At 42.4% G+C, this 15,252-nt stretch overlaps 1 protein-coding gene across 6 annotated transcripts; it reads right to left on the bottom strand.

Moving 5' to 3' along the window:
- Positions 1 to 3,270: 3,270 nt before the first annotated feature.
- LOC139416307 (glucose-6-phosphate 1-dehydrogenase) lies at positions 3,271 to 14,352 on the bottom strand. Of its 6 annotated transcripts, none has more exons than XM_071164801.1 (14): positions 14,208 to 14,352; positions 13,579 to 13,617; positions 12,558 to 12,679; positions 8,831 to 8,868; positions 8,633 to 8,741; positions 8,297 to 8,514; positions 7,902 to 8,063; positions 7,672 to 7,797; positions 7,463 to 7,556; positions 7,093 to 7,279; positions 5,868 to 6,103; positions 5,645 to 5,721; positions 4,954 to 5,046; positions 3,271 to 4,846 (listed from the first exon to the last, which is right to left on the bottom strand). In XM_071164801.1, the coding sequence occupies exons 1-14, from the start codon at positions 14,215 to 14,217 to the stop codon at positions 4,756 to 4,758; spliced, it is 1,602 nt and encodes a 533-aa protein (XP_071020902.1). In that variant the 5' UTR covers positions 14,218 to 14,352; the 3' UTR covers positions 3,271 to 4,755. The 6 variants fall into 6 exon arrangements, with proteins under 6 accessions (XP_071020902.1, XP_071020903.1, XP_071020904.1 ...); XM_071164802.1 differs by having other exon boundaries at positions 7,902 to 8,060; positions 14,208 to 14,330; XM_071164803.1 differs by lacking the exon at positions 13,579 to 13,617.
- Positions 14,353 to 15,252: the final 900 nt, after the last annotated feature.

The raw sequence follows: 15,252 nt of genomic DNA, 5'->3' as shown, positions 1-15,252 counted from the left end.
TTGTAACCATGACGCTGCCTTTGAATTGCACTAACATGTGGCTTATGTTTGAAAAGGATGTATTTTAAAAAAAAAAATAAAGATTTGCCTTTTGAAATAAATGTTTTATTCCAGTGCCGTCAAATGGCTGCCCTTTTCATTTGGCTGCTTGTTCACAGCTCTAGAGGGCAGTTCTATTTCAGTGATGTCAACTTGAATCTCAGCACTGTAGCTCGTGGTCAGAATAAATAGTTGCTATTTACATGGACAAGCACATGTCAGAGCCAGGGAACGGAGAATCGAAGAAAAATGAAAACTCTTCAGGTCAACAGCCAAGGCACTGAATAAAATGGGTCTACAGTTACTGGCTAGCTCCTGGCTGTGGGCTTTGCTGGAACTCTTTTTTTGAATGAAATCTTTGTACTTAAATATACGACAATTGTAATACACAGCTTTTTCTTTGTTGATCATATTTATATACAGTGGGGAGAAGAAGTATTTGATAACCTGCAAAATCGGCAGTGTTTCCTACTTACAAAGCATGTAGAGGTCTGTAATTTTTATCATAGGTACACTTCAACTGTGAGAGACGGAATCAAAAATCCAGAAAATCACATTGTATGATTTTTAAGTAATTCATTTGCATTTTTTTGCATGACATAAGTATTTGATCACCTACCAACCAGTAAGAATTCCGGCTCTCACAGACCTGTTCGTTTTTCTTTAAGAAGCCCTCCTGTTCTCCACTCATTACCTGTATTAACTGCACCTGGGGATAAAATTCTAGACCTGCACAAGGCTGGGATGGGCTACAGGACAATAGGCAAGCAGCTTGGTGAGAAGGCAACAACTATTGCCGCAATTATTAGAAAATGGAAGAAGTTCAAGATGACGGTCAATCACCCTCGGACTGTGGCTCCATGCAAGATCTCATCTCGTGGGGCATCAATGATCATGAGGAAGGTGAGGGATCAGCCCAGAACTACACGGCAGGACCTGGTCAATGACCTGAAGAGAGCTGGGACCACAGTCTCAAAGAAAATCATTAGTAACACACTACGCCGTCATGGATTAAAATCCTGCAGCGCATGCAAGGTCGCCGTGCTCAAGCCAGCGCATGTCCAGGCCCGTCTGAAGTTTGCCAATGACCATCTGGATGATCCAGAGGAGGAATGGGAGAAGGTTAATGTGGTCTGATGAGACAAAAATAGAGATTTCTGGTCTAAACTCCACTCGCTGTTTTTGGAGGAAGAAGAAGGATGAGTACAACCCCAAGAACACCATCCCAACCGTGAAGCATGGAGGTGGAAACATCATTCTTTGGGGATGCTTTTCTGCAAAGGGGACAGGGCGACTGCACCGTATTGAGGGGAGGATGGATGGGGCCATGTATCGCGAGATCTTGGCCAACAACTTCCTTCCCTCAGTAAGAGCATTGAAGATGGGTCGTGGCTGTGTCTTCCAGCATGACAACGACCCGAAACACACAGCCAGGGCAACTGAGTGGCTCCGTAAGAAGCATCTCGAGGTCCTGGAGTGGCCTACCCAGTCTCCAGACCTGAACCCAATAGAAAATCTTTGGAGGGAACTGAAAGTCCGTATTGCCCAGCGACAGCCCCGAAACCTGAAGGATCTGGAGAAGATCTGTATGGAGGAGTGGGCCAAAATCCCTGCTGCAGTGTGTGCAAACCTGGTCAAGAACTACAAGAAACGTATGATCTCTGTAATTGCAAACAAAGGTTTCTGTACCAAATATTAAGTTCTGCTTTTCTGATGTATCAAATAATTATGTCATGCAATAAAATGCTAATTACTTAAAAATCATACAATGTGATTTTCTGGATTTTTGTTTTAGATTCCGTCTCTCACAGATAAAAATTACAGACCTCTACATGCTTTGTAAGTAGGAAAACCTGCAAAATCGGCAGTGTATCAAATACTTGTTCTCCCCACTGTACACACACACACAGTGCCTTCGGAAAGTATTCAGAACCCTTTACTTTTTCTACATTTTGTCAGGCTGTTTTTTATTATACCTCAATGTACACACAATACCCCACCATAATGACAAAGAAAAAACATGTTAAGATTTTTTTGCTAATTTATAAAAAATAAAAACTGAAAGATTACATTTAGATAAGTATTCAGACCCTTCACTCAGTACTTTGTTGAAGCACTTTGGGCAGTGATTACAGCCTCGAGTGTTCTTGGGTATGATGCTACAAGCTGGCCACACCTGTATTTGGGGAGTTTCTCCCATTCTTCGCTGTAGATCCACTCAAGCTCTGTCGGGTTGGATGGGGAGCGTCGCTGCACAGCTATTTTCAGGTCTCCAGAGATGTTCGATCGGGTATAAGTCCGGGCTCAGACTTGTTCCGATGCTACTCCTGCGTTGTCTTGGCTGTGAGCTTAGGGCCGTTGTCCTGTTGGAAGGTGAACCTTCACCCCGGTCGGAGGTCCTGAGCGCTCTAGAGCAGGTTTATCAAGGATCTCTCTGTACTTTGCTTCGTTCATCTTTCCCTCGATCCTGACTAGTCTCCCAGTCCCTGCCGCTGAAAAACATCACCACAGCATGATGCTGCCACCACCATACTTCACTGTAGGGATGGTGCCAGGTTTCCTCCAGATGTGACGCTTGGCCTTCAAGCCAAAGAGTTCAATCTTGGTTTCATCAGAGCAGAGAATCTTGTTTCTCATGGTCTGAGAGTTCTTTAGGTGCCTTATAGCAAATTCCAAGCGGGCTGTCATGTGCCTTTTTTACTGAGGAGTGGCTTCTGTCTGGCAACTCTACTATAAAGGCCTAATTAGTGGAGTGTTGCAGAGATGGTTGTCCTTCTGGAAGGTTCTCCCATCTCCACAAAGGAACTCTGGAGCTCTGTCAGAGTGACCATCAGGTTCTTGGTCACCTCCCTGACCAAGGCCCTTCCCGATAGCTCAAATGCTGCAGACATTTTTTGGTACCCTTCCCCAAATCTGTGCCTCGACAAAAATCCTTTCTGTTTGGCTTGGTTTTTGCTCTGACATGCACTGTCGAAGTTGTCAAAGTATTTGAAGAATCTCAAAATATTTGTTAACACTTTTGTTAACTACATGATTCCATATGTTATTTCTTAGTTTTGATGTCTTCACTATTATTGTACAATGTAGAAAAGTGAAAAGAAACCTTGGAATGAGTAGGTGTCCAAACTTGACTGGTTGTGTGTGTGTGTACACACACACACACACACACACACACACACACACACACCAACCCCTTAACACAAAATACCTGTATCAATTGAGAATGCACACTGAAGAAATTACTGGTTTATTGCAATTTTGGAAATATAACATGAATGTTCGGTCTATAGCAATAAAGTACGTCATTATAAAGATGGCATCATATGTTGACCCTGTGACAGACTTTGTTTCTAAACAAACATCAGTAACTTAATAGACCTGAAAATGTAAACAAAAAGGAATGAAAGTCACAGCTCTTTTCTTGGAATTAAGCACACTAAAGCCTTGTTCTTGTACAATTTAGCTTTGTAAGAAATTGGAGAGGAAACTGCCTGCAGAAAATATTGACCCCTGCATTCAACCACCATGCTTTAAACCCACTTCAACGCAATTATTATGCAATCATGATTTTGCTTGGTCCAAAATAGCATAAGAAAAACAAAAAGATTACATTAATAGAAAAAACCTTAATCTGTTAAAGGGATACTTTGGGATTTTGGCAATGAGGCACCCAGAGTCAGATGGACTCATGGCTACCATGTGTGTCTGTGTCCAGTATGAAGGACGTTGGAGGTAGTCGGGCAAGCAAATGTTAACTAACGTTAGCGCAATGACAAAGTCTATAGGTATCTACTAGCATAATAGCAGATACCTGGTTGATCCTGGTGGTAGCATATGCTTGTCTACCTCTAACTTCCTTCATACTGAACACAGACATAACGGTATCCACAAGTTTTGGCCTCATTGCCAAAATCTCAAAGTACCCCTTTAATAAAGGTGATAATAGCAGAGGATAGTAGACATTCATTGTAATTCCCACCATTAAAACAGGTTAATCCATGTTTTGTTCTCAGTCTCCATGTAAAAACACCCAGGTCTAACTTTTGGTAGCTATGATCACTAGCTGATCACAGAGCTGTAGAATGTTTTATCTAAGAGTAGCCTAATTCTGTTTCTCTCCCTTCTGCCTGAAGTGTGTACTGAAGAAAGTGGAAACCTCTCCAGCCCATGCTTACACCCATTCAAGGGAATCAGTCCTATTCTCTACCACTCTCCCAGTCCGAAGTTTGCACTTGTACCCCCCCCCCCCCCCCCTTATGGGATAGACTGGTGTGATGAGTATGTTGGAAGTAAGTGCACACTCTTGGGTGAAGGGTAGAGAATTGGATCGCAACCACAGCTTCTGAATCCATGATGAGATGAATTTGGGCTAGCGTTCAGAATTGAAACAGAATTGGGCTAGTGTTCGCTCGCTCTTCCCTTGCTCCCCAGTGGTTAGGCACCTCCTCCCTCCCTAGTTAAGACCTGACAGATACAAGTGACACCAGAGCATTAATGTAGTACCTGAGACCTAGGCTATGCTCCAATACTATTAAATAGCTTCCTTTCCATATTTCCTAGTCTTTCTTGGCAGTTGCCGTGACAGGTCTGGAAAGGAAAGAGCAATAGTAGAAGCCACCAGACCCAAAGAAGACATTCAAACATATTGCAACGTAACGCTACTCATTTACCCCACCCTGCCTCCTTTCTCTACCCATCCCTCTTCCTCTCCGTCTCTCACAGTCGGTGGGGGTTGACCCATTTGTATGTTCCTTCGTATCGGAAACCGACCCTCTTTGAGAGCTCGTCTGCTTCTGTTGGACCCCGGCTAGGAAGGAAAGGAACAAATCCATCACAAAAATAACTATCCCTGACAAATGAATGTGACTATTGACATGAGATGTCAGTTGTTAAACTGTGACTGGTAAATCTTACCTTCCATATTTGTAGGGTGTGGGGGGAATCTTCTCATTCTCTATCTGATGAAGGAGAGGCGTAAAGATCCTCCAGGCTTCCCTCAGCTCATCACTAAGAGAAAATATGTAAGGGACAGTACCACATACAGTAATGCAGCCAATGGGAGAAGCAACCTTATGGCACTATATAGTGGACAGAATAATGCATGTTAGGCTTGGGCGATATACTGTATACCGGGGTATTTCAAAATGCCGATGGTATGATTTTCAATACCGATTTTTTTTGGGGGGGGGGGGGGGGGGGTTGAGAGCAGAGGGAGAGCGGCTTGGTCTAATCCAATCGTTGCAGCAGGCTCAACCGATACCCTGCCCGTTTTCTTAAGACAGACAAGTTGTTCGGATCACACAGCGCTTCACACGGTTTGAGTGAAAGAGAATTGACAGAATTACAAAAAAATATAAAATACTTGTCATAATCGTATTCTGAAAATTCGCCATATCTGCTACGATACTCCTTTTGTCCGAGTACTCTGCACACTCCTACCTGGGAGTGCAACCCCCTTGTGGGCCCTTCAGTAATACTATAATATGGTACAGAAACAGGGTGGGAAATCTGGATACGGCCCAACCCTAATGCATGTCCATGGTCTTATTTACATAACACAAAACATTATGGCAACAGAGGGAACTTCCGAGACAGACGGACTGACCTTCTGACAAAGTGCATCTGGCTGCCACAGAAGACGTCCAGGATGAGACGCTCGTAGGCGTCTGGCAACTTCACATCCTGAGGAGAGAAGATTACAGTGAAAATGGAGCAAATAACATTTGTGCCTGCATATGGGTTGCTAAAATTGGAGAGTGTGGCGAGGTAGTGTGTATGGGTGTCCCCTTTCTAGGAATGATTGGGTGTGTGTTCATTCAGTATCTCACCTTGTATCTGCTCTTGTAGGTGAGGTCTAGCTCCGTCTCCTCAGGGTGGAAGTACACTCCTGGTTTCTTGCTCATCATCTTGGCGTAGACGGCCTCGTTGGGCTGCACGCGCACCACCAGCTCATTCCTACGACACTGCGCGCCAAAGATGTCCCCCGGGACGTCGGTGAACTGCAACCGGACCTCTGCTTTCCGCTCATTCAGGGCTTTGCCGCAACGCAGGATGAAGGGAACACCTTTTGGATGAACAAATAGTTATTTAAAAAATGTCCAATGCAGCCGTTTTTACCTCTATCAAATCATTTCTGGGTAACAATTAAGTACCTTACTGTGATTTTAATGAAAACAATGGTCAAAAAAAAAAAGAAGCTTCTTAGAAAAGAGCAATTTCTCAAGCAAGAATTTTGCGAATACTATCAGAGGGGTTTGAGCTAGGAGGGGAAAACTGAAAATGTGTTGTTATTGGCAGAGAGGTTTGGAACTCTTTATTATTGGTCTAACTCATTTACCACATGGTGATGTGACCATGGAAGTCCAAAACTACCTCCCACCAAAACAGGCTGAAATCTCCTCAAATAGCTCTTATACTAAGGGCATTATCATAACTTTCACAATTTTATTTGAACCTCCGTGTGGAAATACAGTACCAATCAAGTTTGGACACCTACTCATTCCAGGGTTTTTATTTTTTTTTACTATTTTCCACATTGTCTTCACTATTATTGTACATCCATCAAAACTATGAAATAACACATATGGAATCATGTAGTAACCCAAAAAAAAGTGTTCAACAAATGAAAATATATTTGAGATTCTTCAAAGTAGCCATCCTTTGCCTTGATGACAGCTTTGCACTCTTGGCATTCTCTCAACCAGCTTAATGAGGTAGTCACCTGGAACACATTTCGATTAACAGGTGTGCCTTGTTAAAAGTTAATTTATGGATTTTCTTTCCTTCTTAATGAGTTTGTGAAAAGCTGTCATCAAGGCAAAGGATGGCTACTTTGAATAATCTAGCTATATTTAGATTTGTTTAACACTTTTGTCTACTACATGATTCCAAACTTTTGACTGGTACAGTACAGATAAAACTAAAAAATATAATCCCGTTTTTCACTGCACTGGCCCGTTAAGAGTTATCACTGAGTAGTGAGCTGGTTTGACCAGACAGTGAAAGCACAACAAGCAACACCATGCGATGGAGAGAGAAAGCAGAGGTTCTCACCATCCCAGCGCTCGTTGTGCACGTAGAGCACAGCTGTGGCAAAGGTGGCCTGGGTGGAGCCTTTGGGGACAGTGGGGTCATCAAGGTAACCCAGCTTGGCGTCCCCTTCTCCCTCTGGGTCGCCCACGTACTGCCCCAACACCACATCTGACATGGTAATGGGGGCGATGCACTTCAGCACCTTCACCTGCAGGGGGAGACAGTGGTCAGGGAGAGTAAGTAAGAAGTGATGGGTTTGAAGACCAATTGATGATTCCGTTGTTTTTTTTAGTTATAAAGATGATATCAGTAGTTTTCTAGAGGAGCCAATGGTAAAGTCAAGTAGAGATGTGTTTTGGGCTTTAAACAGGTTGTGCCCATGTTACTGTACCTTTTCATCCCTGACATCATCAGAGCTGGTGGAGGCCGGCTTCTCCATGGCAACCAGAGAGAGCATCTGGAGCAAGTGGTTCTGCATGACATCACTAAAGAAAATATGGAATTGGTGGTGAGAAGTTAGACAAACTAGTAGAAGATGGCAAGAATAAATGCCTTCATTGAGGTTTTGATTTCATTAAGCACTAAGGCAGTTCCCCCTACCGGATAATGCCAAAGTCATCAAAGTAGCCGCCTCGGCCCTGGGTGCCGAAGGGTTCTTTGAAGGTGAGGACCACACACGCTATGCTGTCCCTGTTCCAGATTGGCCCAAAGATCCGGTTCCCAAACCTGGAACATTTACCACCGTTTAACCTCAGACTTATTGACATGGACATAGCTGAGAGACACAGCTGTCTGTGACAAGGTTTATTCATGTTCTCTCATCTCTGTACCTGAGGACCATGAGGTTCTGCACCATCTCCTTGCCCAGGTAGTGGTCTATGCGGTAGATCTGATCCTCAGTAAACAGGGAGGAGAGGTGGGTGGACAGCTCCTCGGAGCTCTGCAGGTCACGACCAAACGGCTTCTCCACAATCACCCTGTTCCAGCCCCTACTAAAGACACACAGATAGGGAGGGGAGTTCAGCCTGTTTTGGTTATTTAACAGCAGAAGAGAGGAACTTTCATCTCATGACCAACCTTTCCCAGACAATACCAATTACATATACAGCAAGTGGATTAAATATGACCAGGCCTGTCCCAGTCCCTACCAATAGAGAAGGATTCAGAGGAGAGGGAGTCCGAGACAGACCGTCAGAACTACAGTAGACATAACAGGCTCACTGACTTGGTGCTCATGCAGTGGTGCTTAATGTTCTTGGTGACATCGTGGTAGATGCTGGGCGGCAGGGCCAGGTAGAAGAGGCGGTTGGCCTCACCACCCCCGGGCAGGGACAGCAGGTGGGTGTGGAGGTTGGAGAAGGCACTCTCATCCGCGTACTTCCCACTGACATAAGAGTTACGGCTGAAGAACACAGACAACCGCTCAGCCTCAGAGTCTGCCACCTGGGACCACAGAGAGATAGGAATGATGTCATTGGTGTTTAGCACATGCACAAACACAAATGCATTAACTGTGGGTCCTTGTGTAATGCTAGATGGTGTGTTAATGGGAAAGTCTTACCTTCAGATAGGGCATGCAGGCAGTTTTGATGGCATCCACTGTGAGGTCAGAGCGGGCAAAGCCCACAAAGTGAGTCTGTTCAGGAAGGAGCCCATCTCTAAACAACCACCTGAGTGAGACGGGGGGGAAATAGAGAAAGGCTCATAATTAGTCTTATTACGTGACACCTCACAACTGCCCTGGGCTACACATACTCACCATAGAGTTGGGTAGATTTTCTTTTTGGCTAGATCCCCCTAAAGAGCATTGTAAAACACAGATTAGTCACCTCTAAAATGTTAGTTGAAACAGAGGCCCCTGGCCTATATAGCCTAGTGGCACTACAAGACAGTTCATTCAAGGTCTGTCAGTGTGGCGATTACTAGTACAGTAAACAAGGCTATAAATAAAAGGGTTCCTTACTTGATACTACTGCTGGTTGCAGTTTGGACAGTTACTAGTAGGATGTAGTGGCCTATTTAGGATTTACGCAATAGCAGTAATCCAACTGGGAGCACTGCTTACTACAGAGAAGCAGCAGCAGCGACACAGCCTGAGAAAAACTGGCAGAGTACAAAGCCAAAGAATATTCTGAAGGCAATAACCCTTACGAAAACTGGTATGGAATAAATGAGAGATTACCTATCACCACAGAGAATAATACATAAATAAAACTATAGATGACAGAGCTACACTGTTAAACATCAATACAGGAACAATAACTGAGGTACACCAACAACAAAAAATTAAAATAAAAAAAATAAAAAAATCTAACAAAGCATTCCTCACTAGTTTCAGCACCACTATTCCACGGGTCCCTCTGTAATGTTTTCCAGCGAATGCTGGGTTATCTGATGTTTGTCACTTGAGGAAATGCTTCAAAAATAAATCATTCATCCGAATGGCCTTATTGACTGTTCTTTGTGAGCTTATCTGTCTCCTATTCCAGTGAGGTGTGTTGGCTGGCTGTGTAATACTGAATCATTTGCTTAGTGTGCCTTTAAAATGACACATTGAGTTACACCTTTAAACTGATGTGCTATGAAAAGCTGGCCTACTGTCCCGCCTCAGCTGAGAGAAAAATGCAAATGTAGGGTGACTCGGCAAACATCTCTCTTCACTGTTCCGTTCATGATGAGGCATGAACACCGATCCCACTATATTCCTCTCTCTCCCTTTCACAAAAGGAGACTCACACACACACACACACACACACCACACACCATCTCAATTACCACGTTTCCATCCACAGTTTTTATGCAAGTTAAGTCATACCATATAAAAGATTATCACCACAGCTGTGATGAAAACAGGACGTTTCCGTACAATTTTATAAATGTCGACAGATATTATTTTTCTTCGACATGGTGGGATCTTTCTGTGTTAATGATGCAAGAAATGGTTATGGAAACGTGTTTATGCACAAATATTGATATAATAACCATCATATCGAAGAAAACTTGGAGTCACGTGATGAAACATAAGCCTTATTAGATAGTCATGGTGAGAGAAACTAGGCTGTTTTCATTGCTTCAGTGAAGTGAACAGAGATTACCTTCAATAATTGGAAATGTGACCATGTTCCTGTGCCATGTATCAACAGATTAATATTTGGCCTACAATCTTACATCACCATTAGGCGAAGTACCATCCAGCAAGCCTGTATGGTGCCTTGTACCAAGGTAAGCGTGCAATATTTACTGAACCCTTTCATTGGCACAGCAACTGCAATGAGGCCATGTTGAGTGAGGTGGTGTGCACGTGCAACACCAGCTGGTGATTGGTTTGTGCTTGTGGAGTGACAAGGACAGACTGCAGCATTGGAAACAAAGCATATTTTAAAGTAGCCTATGCATAGCCTTTTGTAGTACAATCACTGTTCCTAAAAACCACAGCTCTTGCCTTACCATTACCCTTCCCCCATCCTGATTCCAGACTTGCCTCTATTGCTATGACAGGAAACTGCTGACAGACAGTGACACTGCACTATTCAGCCCTCGTTCCACTCCTTTCAAACAAAAGTAAATAGAGCAGGAGAAAGTAGATGGAAGAGAAGTGGGCGGAATAATTAAAAAAATCAGAACTACTCTCCCACACTTTATCAGCAACTAGGCACAACTTATACAAGTCAGCAGAGAACAAGGAAACAGGAAATAAACCAGGTAGGCCTAGAGAGGGAGTCATTCCTAGAGAAGGAAATAGTATAAGAAAATGCAACTTCGGAGTAACTGGACTTAGTCACTGGATTGATAATCTTAGTAGGTATTGAAAGGAGAATAAATTATTATAGGCTGTGGGAAATATGAAATTCTGGCTCGTTAAACTCGCTCTAAATGACTGGGTATCTTGGTCATTATGCTGAGCTCTCAAAACAATTGGTCAACAAAAGATCCGTTCTTACACCATGATTGGCCAACAAACTGTCCGTGACCAAATGATTGCCTAACAATTGGTCTGAGCTGACCATGATTGGCTAACAAACAGCCTGTGTCCAAACCATAACCAACAATCAGGAACCTTGATATGTTCTCTGTATCAAGGCCAGACTACAGAAAGCTCAAGTGATTCTGGGGTTGCTTAGTTACACAAGCGCTGTTATGTGTCTCAATGAAATTTAGAAATTTCCTCAAAACAGTCATGTGCAACCTCTTTTCCGTTTTAAATTTTCAACACACACTTTCTCACAAAATGTGTTTCCTTCTATGTCCACCTAAAATCTAGTATAAAGTGTTTATAAAATAGGTATAACAGATTCTGCAGTTTGGTAGCCTACATTTAGTAAATAGCTTGGCAAATCTAAGGCACTGGATTAATCTGGCCTTCCTCATTAACCAACCTTTTTATGCGAGTAAAGTACATGTCGGATAATTATTTATTTTTTTAATTAAAAGTAATGACAAGCCTGATGGTAACAGAACATTTTTCGGTAAACTTTCCAAATGTCGACAAAACAAAAAACACGCTACACAAGGTGGGATATTTCTGTGTCGGTCAAATTAATATTGCGAGAAATGTTGGAAACACTTTTACACGCAAACATTGATATAACCACCATCATATGGAAGTAAGCTTGGAGTCACGCAATGACATGTTGTGTGGTCCTCCCACTACAACTCATCAGGAAAGCATGCAGTTTATTAGGCTACTGATGAAATAAGTGATGAACTTCACAGGGTGGTGAAAGTGCAAGGTGATGAGCTTGATGCTCCTTTTCAATAAATATCGAGGATCTTATTCTGATAATCGATGCTCGGCTGCCATGACATATAAAAAAAATAATATTGCTCTTTTGTCCATAATAACTTCATCATGTAGGCTATACATGTACTCCAGCCAACAGCGTGCAGATGGCACTGTTGGCTAGAGCGCATGTGCAAATATCAGAGTCGGCACATTCTCTATATACAGTAACAAAACCAATTCGGTGAGAAAACCATCAGTAGAGTTGAAAATGCGTTGGAAACCTCTAACTTTATTTATTTGGTACATGGGAATTTAACCGCTAAATGTATTTTTATGTGCACGTCGTCATCTCGCACAGCCTTTTATATGCAAAAGGTACATTTTATGGAAACATTATGGAAAATACTATGTATTGTTTTTATGCAGATTTTAGAATATTCGCATGAAAATCTGTCGCCAATATAATGGAAACCTAGCTAAAGAATGCATTACAGGTTTCATTTCATGATCCCTCATTCTTTTTTCTGAGCATTTCATAAATGTCCACAAAAAGGATAGATGTTCACAATCGGATTCACTTATTTGGTCAGTCACTCTCTCCAGTAAGCATCCAACACACACACACTCACATCCATCATTCCATTTACTCAAACAACTTTTGTAACGATACAAATCCTTTTTGACAGTGCTTTGAAGGTCTAAACCGTGCAGGGTCATTGATCAAATTATCAAAGAATCCCCCCCCCCCCCCCCCCCCCCTCACCGATGCTCCCATGATGATGAAGATGTGAGCGTCGGACTGACGGAACTCCTCATCCTCATGCAGCTCCTTCCGCAGCTCTCCAAACACCTCGGACCGAGAGAGGGGAATGGAGCTCATTTTTCCTAGGCAAAGGTAAATGTCAAAAGACAAGTTATTATCGAGAACAGGATTGATTGGCCTAACATTTATGAGAACACCTGTAGGAGGAACACACACACACACACAAGAACAATACAGTACACTGTGATCTAGTTTAATAGCGTAGGCCTATTGAAGGCGTGACTTCAAGTAAAAACTATTTGTTGAATATCATAACATTACGCAAATAGACTAGAGCACTGCTCTGGGCACTGACTGACCATGATTCATACCAATGGAGAACAGACAGCCACAACCACTTTCACGAAACAAGTTAAACACTGCTTTCAAACAATGAACTTTCTAGACATTCAGCGAAACCGCCTTGGGATAAATAGAGGAGGCTGGCACCAATAAGTGAAAGAGAACAATAGATTGTAACATTCTTAGTTGTACCTCCGTGTGTTATAGGCAGTAATATTGGACATAGAGGAACAGATACTTGGAAAATGTAGATCTACTTTCAGGAAGCACTTGTCGTTTTCTTTTCAGGACAACAGTTTTAGCCCTAAATATTTTTGACAAATGCCACTTTATTTGAAAAGGACACTTAAAAACACAGCCTTTATAGAGTCTATAAAACCACCATAAACACAAATCATATGGTAAAGATATTACACCATTTTAGGCCAACCTTTTCTCATATGGCTGGTACGAAATCGAGACGTGTGCCACCTTCAAAAATAGTAATACTCTTATCTTAAAGACTTAAGTCCTTGTATACCTCTTCTAAATCAAGATACATTGCTATAAATCGATGTTTTGTCACATAATATGTAAGTGGAATAGAATAAATAAGTCTACTTAGAAATACACAAAATCTACATGCAAGACGACACAGTTACATCACTATTTCTGTAAGCGCTAGTAATCATAATCATACCAGGTCCTTGTTGTGCAATGGCACCACCGGCGGGTCTCTCTTGGGTCAGGGAGAGAGAGGACCCACAACAAGAGCAGGGAGAGATAATTAAACGGTCAATGTAATATTAGCTAGCTAGCTACAGTTTACAGAATGTGCACCTCTCTCGGGATAAGCATTCTCCACTTTGCAAACACAAATAGTCACAACACACCACCCACTCTAATGTTATTAGCAAAATCCTCCACCCAATCCCGTATTTAAAAGGGCTCAACACATCTAGCCGTGCTGTGACCACAAATAACACGGGGTACGTTTAGCTAGCCAAGCTAGCTAACTTAGACGAATTTGCACCTGTACACGGAGACGTTAGGTTAGCTAGCTAGCAAACTAGCCACGCTCTGTACAAAAGATGTGGACCTAGGTTACCCGCCAAAGTAACTAACTATGAAATGACACGAGTTTCTTTAACAACAAAACACCAAACAGACGTTAGCTAAAACCTCCCAGCATCATATTCGTGGCTGTTTTGACAGAATGACAAGCATGCAGTCAGCAGCAAAATGACCCGTTAACGCGCGGCTAGCTGTCAATGTGTTCGTAGTAGGCAGAGCAATATCTTTTTATTTTATTTTATAAACAACACTTACTTCCAGCCATTTCCAATTCAAACGATTCACTTTAACTGAGAATGTGGCGATTACAGCGCAAACCCCAACCGACACTTCAGTAAATCACCAGGCTACTTGCAGTGCATCTCGATCGCAGTTTCCTTCTTCCCTGTTAAAATGACACAACGGAATTCAGTGATTTTATTGGTTTAAAGAGAAACTCACCAGCGCTCGATGCACTTCCCATTACTGATGGCTTCAATGACTGAACATTCCCAAAGACAAAAAAAAAGATGGATGGGGTGGAGTTCTAGTGTGCACTCTTGTGCACTCTTGTGCACACTTGTGCACACTAGTGAAGAACTAGCCCACTGACATGTACATTAAGTGGATCAGTAGTAGTAGGCTACTAGAGGCCAATACTGACTGGGATTATCAATACAGTCATGTATTAAACCGCATGAACGAACATGGAAGAGATACCAAAAGGCAAACACTTCAAACTAAAGGTCAACAGGTCATCATCTGGTATGGAAGATGTCCTTAGTCCATTATCTGAAAATACTTTATTTCAGAGGGGATTATTAGAACGATGTATTTGCTTATGCTTGGTTTAATTCTTCATGCTATTGTAGAGAACGGCGGTTCAGGGAAGCGAATCCGCGTCGCTGGTGGGAAAAAAAGAGAGCAACCTATGCATCGCGCAAATAGGGTTAACACACTTGGTAGTAATTGTAACATAGCTCAAATAGCGAGGATAGCTACAATATATGCGACACACAGTACACAAAAAACTTAAAGCAAAACAAATGTCGTTTGGGATGGTGAATTGTAAAGAATCTCACAAATTGAAATGTGTATTTCGGAGTGTGTAAAGCACTAGTGCCAAAACAGAAACGATCACACGTTCCTCTAATTGGGAACCTCTACAAAAGATCTTCAAACGCCTCAACATTTTCAACTTCTTCCTTTTAATAAATAAATAATACAAAACATTCATTCAAACTGGGCAGTGTGCCATATTTCATAAATTCATGTGTTGTAATCAAAAAAGTGCATCATGGGGAGTCCACCTTCCAAGTCC

Source organism: Oncorhynchus clarkii, chromosome 9 (assembly GCF_045791955.1).
Source record: "Oncorhynchus clarkii lewisi isolate Uvic-CL-2024 chromosome 9, UVic_Ocla_1.0, whole genome shotgun sequence".
Classification (NCBI taxonomy): domain Eukaryota; kingdom Metazoa; phylum Chordata; class Actinopteri; order Salmoniformes; family Salmonidae; genus Oncorhynchus; species Oncorhynchus clarkii.
Note: the sequence above shows the minus strand (reverse complement) of the source record. Positions and strands in the feature narration are given on the sequence as shown.

What these genes read in the sequence shown, in the direction of transcription:
- LOC139416307 (XM_071164801.1), bottom strand. An exon ending in CATTGCACAACAAGGACCTG is followed by an intron (nt 12,680 to 13,578) that starts GTATGATTATGA and finishes ACCTTTGCCTAG; the next exon opens with GAAAAATGAGCTCCATTCCC. An exon ending in CCTGCATGCCCTATCTGAAG is followed by an intron (nt 8,515 to 8,632) that starts GTAAGACTTTCC and finishes CTGTGGTCCCAG; the next exon opens with GTGGCAGACTCTGAGGCTGA.